This window comes from Chroicocephalus ridibundus, chromosome 3, assembly GCF_963924245.1.
Source record: "Chroicocephalus ridibundus chromosome 3, bChrRid1.1, whole genome shotgun sequence".
Lineage (NCBI taxonomy): Eukaryota > Metazoa > Chordata > Aves > Charadriiformes > Laridae > Chroicocephalus > Chroicocephalus ridibundus.
In genome coordinates this window covers 72,262,020-72,274,639 of record NC_086286.1, presented here as the reverse complement: position 1 = coordinate 72,274,639, position 12,620 = coordinate 72,262,020, and the positions used below count along the sequence as shown (strand labels likewise).

At 36.4% G+C, this 12,620-nt stretch overlaps 1 protein-coding gene across 1 annotated transcript in view; it reads right to left on the bottom strand.

Moving 5' to 3' along the window:
* Nucleotides 1-12,620, bottom strand: part of TRDN (triadin) — a 229,340-nt gene that overhangs the window by 18,637 nt on the left and 198,083 nt on the right. Inside the window, exons 31-38 of the mRNA XM_063329689.1 lie at nucleotides 11,719-11,763; nucleotides 9,637-9,654; nucleotides 7,881-7,928; nucleotides 6,978-6,998; nucleotides 3,238-3,264; nucleotides 2,132-2,167; nucleotides 1,880-1,924; nucleotides 893-940 (exon numbers count right to left, since the gene is read on the bottom strand). Of these exons, the coding sequence (XP_063185759.1) occupies nucleotides 893-940; nucleotides 1,880-1,924; nucleotides 2,132-2,167; nucleotides 3,238-3,264; nucleotides 6,978-6,998; nucleotides 7,881-7,928; nucleotides 9,637-9,654; nucleotides 11,719-11,763 (288 nt within the window). The remainder of the gene's footprint in view (nucleotides 1-892; nucleotides 941-1,879; nucleotides 1,925-2,131; nucleotides 2,168-3,237; nucleotides 3,265-6,977; nucleotides 6,999-7,880; nucleotides 7,929-9,636; nucleotides 9,655-11,718; nucleotides 11,764-12,620) is intronic.

The following is a 12,620-nucleotide window of genomic DNA, read 5'->3' as shown; positions in this document are numbered from 1 at the left end:
TTATATAACTACACATATATTACACATTTTATATCGTGTATATAGGACTCTAAAGCATTCTACTTATAGTAAAAAAGGTAAAAAAATCATATACAACAAGACAGTCTGGATGATTAACAGTAAAATTTTCTCCTCAGTAGTTTAAGATAAAAAAATTGCACTGGACAATCCATATTAATATTTAGTTCATGTTTTCTGTGTAAACCAGTTGCACCTCATAAGTGAGATTAAAGTTTTTGATCCTTGTCTGTCACGAATCAGTGCAGTTTCACTTAAGTCATGGGAATTAACTTATACTAGACAAGAATCTGGAATATATTTTTATTTTTGCTGTAAGCTATGAAAAACATGGAGCTAACTGATAACACAATGCAGGGACAATTCCTCCTAAGATGCCCCACCTTATTCACCTTTTTTTCAGGGTGGGTTGGGGTGGTGGGCACACTTTTATGGGAGACAATGTTTATTAATGTCAGAGAAAATAAATTGAACACGTTTCTCCTTATGTGGTTTTGTTATGGAACAGATTTTCTATGAGGAGCATAAACAGTGCACTGCCAAATTAATTACAGCCCACTTAGTTTATAAAGTAATTAGCTGAATTTATGTTTAAAAGTTTAGGAAGGTGGTAAAGCAATACCATTTGAGCAAATCATTCTCCACAGGAACAATATTCATGGGTTTGATTTACTTCTTGTTGCCTAGACTTGCCTCACATCTTGTCCCCTAGACTTGAATGAGAGGTGTGAAAAGATTGCAAGTGTGATCTCCTTTACAAAAAAACCCCAACCAAATCCAAACAAACAAAACCCCCAACCAAAACTTGAAAAACAAAAAGGAAAATTTTGGAAAGGAAAAGGAAGTTCCTTTACAGTAAAAGGAAATTGCGTACCTGTTGTCAGGTTGTGATGTCGTGGAGCTTCTTTTACCGGCGGGACTCCTAAAGAACAAAACGTAGATGATAAATTAATCTTCAGTTTCAGGCTAAAATATTTAAATAAATTTCAATAAGCACCATGCTAGTCTCCTGGAATTAACTCACAAATTGGAATCTCTATAAACCAGATTTATTTTAAACGTGACTTTTCTAGTAAACTATTTAAACGTATAAATTTTATGTAGTAAGACCATAGAAGCAAACTCCTTCTAGATACTAGTTTAGGAAACTTTCACCAGCCCAACTAACTGGTATCCTTTGAGGTTGCAGGACTTCAATATAGTGTTTATATGCAAGTCACTCTCTTTTACCAATGAAGAGAAGACATTTATGTCTTAGACACCTAACTTAATAAATTAGTGTAACATGTTACTATTAATTACATTCAGAGGTATAGCAGAAAACTTTTCCCTGTCTGCATATTACTGTAGGGAAACAATCAAGGCAGTGCTGTGTCCAACAGGTAAATCAGAATATAAGTGACCATGAAGTACCTCTTACGTGTAAAAGGTGCTTCTTGTTATCAATGTAGTTATGTTACAATAGGAAGCTGGTGATCTAAAGCATCACACAGGCTATGGAGATGAGCTTTGCAATACCTCGTTGGGAGTTTAACAGCAGACTAAATGGGGATTACTAATCCCCTCTTCTGCGGATACAGTGCTGGAGGACCCTGCAGCCAGGCTAATGCTGCCCCAGCCAGGGAGGGTCAGAGGCAGGGCACTGCTGTGGCCAGATTGGATGTGCCTATCTAATCCTTGACACTCACGTGCAAAGGGGCCACCAGACGTTGTATTACTGGGGATTTATGCACAATTTCATCAGTCTGGCTTACTTGCACATACACAGAAAGACTAACAAAGCTCCATTTTCCAATCCCATGAAAAAAAATAACGTTTGCATTTTCATTGCTGTTGGCAGAGATTTTCATCCCTTTATTACCTTTGCTTTTTTCATCTTTCAGATGTTTCTTCTCAATTGTTTTTTCTAGCAAGGAAAAAATAACACAGTTCAAGGTTGGCAAATTGAATAGTAAATAGATCATTACCTAGAGTTTTCAAATATAGTCCTTTGAAAATTAACACACATCTTTAAGGGGTTTGTTTCAAATAGCAATATATGCAAAATTGTAATCTCATACTATTTTTATTTTGATCTTCTACATATATAGGCACACACAGAGTAAATTCCTACCTTCTCTTTCTTTAGCTGTCTTTGTTTTTTTCAAGGCTAGAAAAATTTGCAAGGAAACAATATTAAGTGACAGGTAGCAGAAATATGGGGCTCTTGCCGTAAGTACATTGCACAAAATGAATTGCCTTAGTAATTTCCCTGGAATAATAACTGTGGTAAATGTGTCTCATGGCATGTATACAATGCATCTAATATTACAACAGTGGCTGGTACCGTTAGTGGCAGTAGCAGGTCTCAGCTGTCTGAAGAGTCATTGGAAATTGCAGAGTAGTTTGGAAACTCCTGCTAAAGGCTTCAGGCACTAGAATTCTGTAATTCCCTAACTACTGTCAGAATTTCTAATTATTGGTTCCCAAAATGCATCAGGGAAGGATCCCTCTGCCTATTGCCTCGTTTTTACACTCTTTCCCAGGAGCAATCTCAATCATATGAAACAAATAAACAAACAAAAAAAACCCCCAACCCCAGTATATAGACCTAAATGGACTTTTAGAACCAACAAACGTGAGCACCCAGAAGTCCTGCAGTAGAAGATTCTGATTTATTTTATTTAGTTTATTTTCTCTAATTGTACATACACGTAGAACATGTGCTTTTTTTTTTCCAGCATCCTTTTCCCCAACCCGCAAACACAGACGTTTGGTCTGTGACTACATTCAACAAAGCAGATTAAAATTAAGTAAGGTGTATCGCTTCAGACATCTGAGCCCATTTCAGTATTCCCTCTTGACTACAGCAGAAAACTGGCAGGCTGCCTTTGAATTGTTCATTTTCACTTCATATCGCCCAACCAGTTGTGATAACACTTCGTTCAATGCCTTCTGGTGCATGTGTTATCTGATTAACACTGGCTTGTTCAGTGCTGATCACCTGTGCCTAGCTCACCAAAACCTGCTGCAGAAGATGAACAGTGAAAATAACACATATCAGCTGATCAGAGCAGTTTTTGGTAGGGAACTGCATAGCTGCAATGCTGTCAGTTCACTGTTGCTGCTTTACATCAGCATTGTTCATTGTTGATGAACAATATGTATTCATCAACACTGATACGCTCATTAATTCTTTCCATAAGACAATAAGACATAACAGACAAACGTAGTATTTACCCGCTGTTGGGATTTCACCTGTTGGCTCTCCCAGAAAATAATCAGAAATGAAGGGGAAGGGGGAAGAAAAAGAATATGAGGTTCAGTACCATGTTTTTTCAAGGCAAGGAACCATTTAAATAGATGTCTTTCATCTGCAACTTTTCTGCAGGGTATTAATTTTTCAAAGAAATGTGCCTTAACAATGGGCGTGTACACAGAATTTCACACTGAAAGCTACGAGTCCCACTCTTTGAAGTGCTGTAATCCAGCATGCAATGGTTCCTGCAAATGCAAACAGCGTGCCAATCAAAGCTTTCTGGCACGAAATATTTAGAGTTATTTTTAAATGTGCATTCAAGGTTATAGCTGACTATGGTATTTTCTAAAAAATGTATACAGTTTAATTGTTACCTTTCTTTTCTTTTCATCCACCATCCCAGCCAAAGACTGACACTGACCTTGAATAGCTGGCATTCACCCCTGCATAACTCTTTCTCCTGCGTTACCAGTTTGCCTTGCCTTTTAAGAGTAAAACCTCTTGAGAGCTGGAAAAATTTGGACTACATCTTTGCACAGCACCTAGCACAAAAGAAGCATATATTCCTGTGCTATTATAATACCCATAATAATTAATGAAAAGTGATCAATGCAATGGGATAGAAATTCCCTGGTATGAAACATTATTACTCTTTTTAAATCAAAGGAATGAATTAAATTGTGATTTGGAATCCAAGAATTTTTCGCACATCGCTAGTTCATTGGTCTCAGTTTTATTTTAGAAGCCCATTTGAAGGAAAGAGAATAACCTCAATAGCCAAGAAAAACTTTTATTCTTTGAACCTAGAGCTGGATAAAATAGGAATATGCTCACAAAATATTTCAAGGTCTCATTTGATTGAATTATCTCTGTGTTTTCTTCATGCCGAGTTTTGGCTTCAGATGAACATGAGGTTCTACACCTCACACCAAGGTGAAAATGTTTCAGTCAATGCTTTTTCAACAGGAAGACTGAGCAATTAAGCATGGTTTTCACTAACACATCCCAGGAAACTTTCATTCAGGTTTTCGTTCATAAGGAGACTCATAAATGTCAGTGCTCAATATCTAGGCACCACAAGCATTCAGCAAAGGCCAGTTTTGTTGCTAGTAAATGTTAGCATGCTTAAGTCCTTTAATATTTACATTTCTGCTTATGCTTATGCTCATAGTTGCTGAAAGCTGATACATTACTGCATCGTGACCCATGGATTAACATCCCTTCTCATTTTCACAAGGAAAAAAAAAAGATTTTTCTGAGGCACCAAATCTAGGAAAGCAGTTCTTCCTCTTGATTGCAAAACAAGGTTTGGTATTACTTCTCGCATGAGTAAAAGAAGCCACTGGTTTTGTTCTTGTTTGAGGTAACCTCTCACAATTTGAGAGTCTTTAGCTAGTATGCAGGAAGTAAATTCTGAATTTCATTACACATTCAAATTTGATATAGGATCAATTGCTGGCAAAGACCTTCCTGCATGCTAAACCAGAAAGTGTGAAAAATAAGGTAGTTTCCTAATTACTTTTATGATTGCATGGTAATTCACTTAGCAGGGGACTCTGAAAATGTATTTATTGTTAATCTGGGGACTTTTCAAACTCAACCTTGTATTCCTGTTTATAACCTGTCATTCATTGAATGATACAATCTCTCTACTGATTTAAACCCCATTCACTTTTACAGTAAGACTTCACAGGGTATAATGTGTGAATAAATTTGGCCCAGGAAATGTGTATGGATTTATTTTACATTCCTACCAGACCTGAACTCCAAAATCAGTAAGTATTTTGTGTCCATGGCTACATCTCATGCTAAATTACATGATAGCTATGCTCATATTATGGCAAGCATACTGTATACCTAGCTGAGAAATACATGAAGCAAAGCTATACAGAGCTCTAGAAATAACGAAGGCAGTGATCCAACTAAACGTTCTTCTTTGAGTGGAAAAAAGTAATTTAAAATAGACATCTCTGGTGCTTAAAATCTTGTACTAGATATATTCAAGGATTATTAGCTCAAAATAGGCAGTGTAAACAGAATTACTTTTGTATATGACCATAAATTTACCTGTTAGTGTTTTTGATTTTCTTTTTTTTTTTTTCCTTTCTTTTTCTGCAGGTCCTGTTAACCTTTATAATGATTTCAAGCAGCAGGATATAAGCTCAAGAATGTGGTACAAATATCCCTCTGCAAAGGTCAAGGGAAAATATCTTGGCTGTTCCTTATATTCACAATATGGCAGGTAATATAGCTCTTGATAAAAAAAAAAAAGCACTGTAGACAGTGATTTTGAGTTAAAATGATCCTTATTGCAGAAAGCATGAGGAATTAGTCACTTAAATCTCTGATGGTTCTCTAATAGAAGACAGTGCCATCAGTGGGTCTCTCAGATAAATCAGTACAGAAGACATAAAATGTCAGTGAACAGATTCAGTGAACATAAGACTGAACAAATCTGAAAAATGGAATCAAATAGAGGAAATTTTACTTAAAGTACTGGCAAAAATGCAAATAAACCCACCAATAGCTTCACAGGAAGTAATAATTTTGCAATGATGACTTGAAAACTGAACACTGCAATTCAGAATTGCAGGAGATCCTTCAGTGTTGGCACATTTCAGATGCTTCTTGTTCCCCCTTCCCTTTGTAGCTGGGGTTCAGAATACCAATGTGTCTTCTGACAGGCGTTTAAGAGTGAGTATTCATCTTGTCTAACTTCAAGCACCTAACATAAGAGACTAATTTAGGAAGCTTAATGGCATCAGCTTGCCTTTCTTTGTTGTCAGCTTCTGACCTGGAGAAGGAAGAGGGCTGTGTCTTATCGAGCTTAGCCTTGGTTTTGGGTACTCTTTATAGATACTTTGCATCAGAATAACACCTGGTCTGGTCTTGATGTGCCAGGCACAGTATGAAAAAAGAAAACGAACCTGTTCTAGAGAGGCTACAAATAATTGTGAAGGTCCATACTTCAATATTTTCACAATTCAAGGCATACAGTGTAAACACTGACCTTCTGGTTGTTGTTTGATCATGATTTGCAGTAAGTGACGTGCAATGACTTGCCACAATAAGCATAAATCCCAGTCTTTATCTATTCGGTAGTCTTACTGACCTTAACAAGGACATTACTCAATTACTTCAGTGGAAGTCTTTGTTATGCAAGAGATTCCCCTTGAATCCTCCTGAAAGCTGATCTAAATTGGGAATATTCCTTGGTCTTCTTTAATTTAATTTAGTTTTTATTAAAGTAGAAAAGAAAAGCGTATTGAAAAAAGGCCAAGAACGTGCTCAGTGAATTCATGAAATAAGTCATTTCCAAATGGTAAAAGAAGTAACGAAAAGGTTGTCTAATTCAGTTATGCTACATGCCATTTTGTTATTTTTAATAAACAATATATTTGCATAAAGATAAATTATGTGTCTACACTTATTTAAAATCACCAGAACATCAATTATGTTACTAGCATTATTTACTTTACTTTTATAAAAAGTAAAAATTGCAAACAGAGTTTGAGTGTTACAGCTTCACAATATTAAATTATAAATGTACTTAGTTTTGGTGTGTTCAGCTGTTACTAAGCAGACTGAGTACAAGAGTATCTGTAGTATAAGCAGGAAAATAGCATCATCTAATATGACATAATTGCAAAAATGGAAATTGAGACAACATGCATCTGAAAAGAAGGTTTATATCCCGTAGGAAACAAGACATGACACATACTTGCAGTGCTTTTCAGTTTGACTGGAAAGTAAAAAGAGGAAAGAAAAAGGGTGAGAACAGTCAGGTGCAGCATAATAGTGTTTTGGTGGAGAATGACCTTACTTCTTCTATGTATTTACTGCATATCAAAACATAATTTTTAGTAATCTCACAGTAATTAACAGCAATCTAATGATGGATAATAATAGTAGGAATGTTCTCATCTACACATGATAGTTGCTGTGCTAGAGTTAAGAATGAATAATACTAACAATAAGAATTTTAATTCTTCGCTTATTTCTTTGCACTGAGAAGCATGGAGAAGACATTTTTTAAACCCATGTTGATGGCTTCGCAGTGCAACTGAACGGTGCTGCTTCCTATACCAGCAGGAATTTTGGTCCATCTTGTACAAGTGAGGCTGCATAGGAGTTACGATATGCAGAGATATTTATCACAGATGATGGATAGTGCCAGGTCACGATTTGAATAGAATATCATATAATACCTGCTATGGAGGAAAATTAAACTGTTGCTGGTCCTGAGAAGCTGGCTCATACAGGAAGGCTGTGAAGTCCAAGTAAATGGCAGATACCCACAAATGATTAGCAAAATGAAGCTATTCAAAGCAAGCACTTTCAGAAAATGGTTTGAAGTCTTTGCTGGCATAGCTTCTTTGACATCGGTGGAATTACAGAAGCAGAAATTTGACCTTTGATATGTATTTTTCCAGAAAACAACAACAGGCATTGTAAATACATACTGTGCTACCTTAGCTATGGTATGACAGGTCAAGGGCATTCTATACAGGAAAATAGATGAAAGGGCCATGATTTTTACGTTTGTCATATGCAATTGTATTTTGAGATTTCTTGAAATAACAGTTGTAAAAGTAATGAATGCATAAAGTGCAGGAGTGCCTACCCGGTTTTGTAGGTGGAACATCTTTTTCATGTCTGACTGCTTCATGCTCTGGATAAAAGAAACAGCATAATAAAATTGCCATAATGTTTCTAAGTTACGTTTTGTATGTCTTTTTTTTTTAAATTTAATTTAACTAAGAAGGATTGCATGTATATTTTTCAGGAATAAACACTCATTTTCTGTCGCTTCATGCTGTTATTTTGGAAAAAAGCCAAATGCATAGTTACTGACAGATTATCCACTGCAGGATCTGCCACAAAATAGCGAAGTTCAGTAATACTGCACATGGCTCCACACATACAGCTACTGTTAATGTTACTGAGAGTTATGCATGTATCTTGAGGAAGAAGCCAGTTAATAGGGGCTCCCCTCAATTTCTAAAATGTAATTTCTATCTGCTTTCCATTTGTGTTATTTGAAAGGAGAGAACAGAGCAAACTCAGCAACCATCAGTTGACTTCTATGTTGTTGAGTCAGACGTACTTGAGCTGAATTCCCAAAGCCTCAAACACATCCTATTCCATATGACTATGTTATATCTAGCTGTGGAAAATTAGAGAACTAGCACTTATTGGTAAGCAATGCAACTCTTTTTTTTTTCCCCTTACTGCTGTCCTTTCAGAATTAACACAAAAAAAAAGAGAATTTATGTTAGGTTGCTGAAAATAGAAAAGATGAAGAAACTTTGTTTTAAAATCAGGTCTTACACTACATAATTTATAAAAAAAGTTGTACCTGCTTAAAAGGAATTGAAAAAAAATCCACAAAATCTTATAGCATAGTAGCAGCTATGCCAAATTCATGTAAGTAGGGGCCACGATACATTCTAGAGTGGACGAATCAATAGACAGCTATGGCCTTGTTTCCAAGTGATGTTTCCCACAGCTAAAAAACTGTACATCAGGTTCTCTTTGAGCAAGAAGAAAGACATAAAACTGGGCTATAAAGTGGAAAATGTTCAAAATGTGAGTAGCCCCTGAAAAAAGGGCATTATGCCTCAGCCCTTCTGCTACTTAGATGAATAATTGAACTCCAAGGAGCTGTGATTTCAAGTAAAGATATATGCTGGGAAACACTGAGATGAAGACATAATAGGGAATTTCAAATGGGAAACAATTTTATGAGGTGTGAATTAAAAGTTACATCAGTAAAGAGTGATATTTTTCCCACATCTGGGCTTTTTTTGGAGCGTGACAGTATTTGGGAACTAAACGGAATATATATATTTTTTCTACTTTTGCAGTTTACCTTGCATGCTGAAGGCATGAAGATATAGAAAGTTGACAAACAGGCTGAGTGATTTGTTAAGGTATGGATGGTCTCCGGTTCTTTTTAACTGAGAACACTTCTAGATGCAGTTATACTAAAATAATAAATTATTATGAAGAAAAAGTGATGATGTCTTTCTTTTTTCTCTTTAATTCATCAGGAGTATTAATTCCACCTGACTAATTGTTAACGGTGATTTTTAAAAAGCTTCTGTAGTAATTTTTTTTGTTGAGACTTGTGATATGGGAAGCACAGAATAAGTTGACTCCTGTACTGATGAAATTGGTTATGGCAAATGGACTTTTAAATAGCAGTTACAAGACAATATGTTAAATGAAAGTAATGGAAGACATAGTGATAAAGACACTATAGCTTTACACAAAACTAGAAATTGTTAAGGGACAGTTTCCATAGGTTAAAGTCAAAAAAGCCACACATATCCAGCTATATTACAGGAATTTTTCTGATCAAGGTAGGTACCACGTACTTGCTGGCTTTGCCTGGACTACAGAAGACAAAAGAAGGTAAATTGTGATATTTAAATATAAAGAGAAAAGAGATTCTGCTTTTTTTTTCTTTTCAATATTCAAATATTTTTATGGCAGTCAGTTCTGACTTGTTCTTAGTTTCCTCTGCTCATGTAAAGATGCACAGCATTCAGGCCCGTAAAATGCAGGTAAGCTCTAACATGTTTAGACCTTTGCAAGTCCCACTATCAGCTCCTATTGAAACAGTACAGTATCCTGACATTTAACGCTGTAATACATTTATGTGTTCCAGGACCATTTATCCCTGTGTAACAGTGTAAATCAGAAGGAGCTCCAGACCAGTTGACAGACAATTGGAAATTTTGGATGGGATTCAACTGATTTGCAACATCAAGAAAACATTTGTCTATACTTTTAGTCATGAGAGTGATAGCCATCTCCAAAGGATAATTCATATCATTACAAAATGTTTCTTAAAGAAAGATGGGATGACTTACCCACTCTTTGAAGTTGCCTGTTTCAAGCTCAACAAGTATCGATCTGAAAACTTACAAGTTATTTTTGTACTGTTTTATGTTAAGATAGCCAATCTGAAATACTGCATTTGCAGTTTGGTTGCATCAAACAGGAAAAAGATTTGGCACCTGACTCAAATCTTAGGAAAAGTAGTCAAGTCGATATTTCTAGCAGTTTTGTTTCCAACCGGTGCTAAACCACAGCTTGAGCCTTCTGATTTTTCTCACAAACTAAGAGTGAAGCTTCACTGACCCTAAAAAATTTTGTGAATTTAGGTGTTAAAATATTGTAAATTCAAAGATGTAATTTCTTCCTGCTTTAAATTGTTTGTCTGTCAGTAATTGCTATCTCATTGAAAGTTCAGGTTAGCAATATATTTAAGTACTTTGCAATAATTTCTCCAATTCTATTAACAGAATCATGATTCATATGGTTTTGAACAAGCTACAGCAGTTTATGATCAGATAAGAACTATTAAAACAATATTTTTATTGGATAAATAGAGTGCTGTAAAACATCACTTCATAGTAAAATGACAGATTATCATGAGAGTTCTGACAGAAAGCAATATAAACTCACAAATTATATGAATGTTCACAATTAGAGACAGAATCATATTATTCTGTACAACATCTATTCTGCTACTGAAGAGAAGAAAAACATACAAAATAAGAATAGAAATGAGGTATTAAACAGCACCATTCAGCTTAAAAGAAAACAGTATTTCATGTTATGGAAAATATTCATCATGATCATCATAACCATCATCATCATATCAAATGAAAATCCATTGTTGGCATCATTGTCTAAGATTTGGCCGTCTTTCATTTTATGTTTAGATCAAGGCTACCCCCAGTAGAAATCAAGAGGTTGATATCTAGAAAAAGCCTTCAAAACAGCTTTGTGTAGACTGTCAGTGATGATGAAAATGTTCTCATTCCTTGGGTGACCCTTCAGGGTCATAGCAGTCAATATACTTGAATCTTTTCTGTGAGTATTATTGTTACAAAACCTACAAGGTATAAATCATAGAAAAGACCCAAAAACTTAGAGGTTAGTTCCAAAAACATTTTCCCTATGAGAAAGCCAGTTTAAGACCCATCCAAGTGCCTAATCCAACTGGCAATTCACCCTCCTGCATCACTCTCTACTTGGGGACTGTTCTCTATGCTGTAAATTCAGTTGCTTGAAAGATCTGAATTAAAAAAAAAACAAAACACCAAAACCAACAACCAAACAGCAATGCCTTACAAGGATATTTGGGATCATTTCAGAGATCTGATTTACAGCTCCACCCCATTTCATTAGCCCAGCTCTGTCAGAGAGGCTGGAACAAGGAGCCCAAGAGCTGAAATGTCTTGACCTGGCTTTGTCATTGGAAAAGCTGTTCTTAGAACGATATCTGCAGTTGCCACTCTGCTCTAAGAGAACTTTATCAGTCTTATTTTTCCAAATACAGTAACAAAACGATTGCAATGCAAATGTACCACATTAGAAGAGTCATGAATAGTGTTTAACCCCCCCCACTACCCCCCAAAATTCTGGAGAGAATGACTTGTTCCTACCTGACTTCTCAGTGGGAGTTGTCTTTTGTTGTTTAATTTTCTCCTCTGTATTGTGAAAGCAGCATTAAAATTAGAAATTCACACTGTCTTAGCAATGGCACATATAACTGGAAAAATATCTTTGTATGTGATGTTATACATATGGTTCACAATGACAAAATTAATGCATGTCTTTAGCATCACTATCCCATTGTGGCACTGTAAAACAGCATGTATGCATTATGAGTTCTGACTGCATGGTGAGATCATACTTCACGGAAAAAATAAATTACCGGGTCTGATGTCTCAGCCACCAGAAAACAGCCACATACCTGGTAGTGTCTTTCAGGAAGGCACTCTACTGTTAATGTACAGAAAACTGTATTCTAATAACACAACTGTTATAACTTTGTGGACATCACCTTGCCCAGTGTCTAAGTTCAACAGTTTGGTATTATACAATGCTGAGAACTCCTGCTCAGATATTGCCTGACCACAGTTAGGTACAGACGTATCCATGTGTGTCTACACTCTGACGATAAGAAAGTTAGGAGACCCCCAAGCACATGCTAACTTGCAGAGCCATATCCACATAGGACAGTGTCAGTCTGACCGTCAGTTCCTACCACCTGCTGCTGGCCAAGCTTACCTAGACCCAGCTGGATATCTGTCACAAAACCTTAGAGCAGCCCTCAGCTTCTGCTAATCTCATGAGAAAAGCCGCCCAAGTTCACGTGCTCTTGAGCTGCCTGTGGCTTTGCTCTGCACAGTTCTCAGATGAGGTGGACCCATATTGACATCAGCCACCAGACCTGAGCTGCCTCTCCTCCAAGCAGGCTGGGGGATGAAGCTTCAGACAGAGGTGCAGGAGGACTACACTTTCTGATCAGGTGGCGTTTGTCTTTTAACTCCCCAATTGCCCA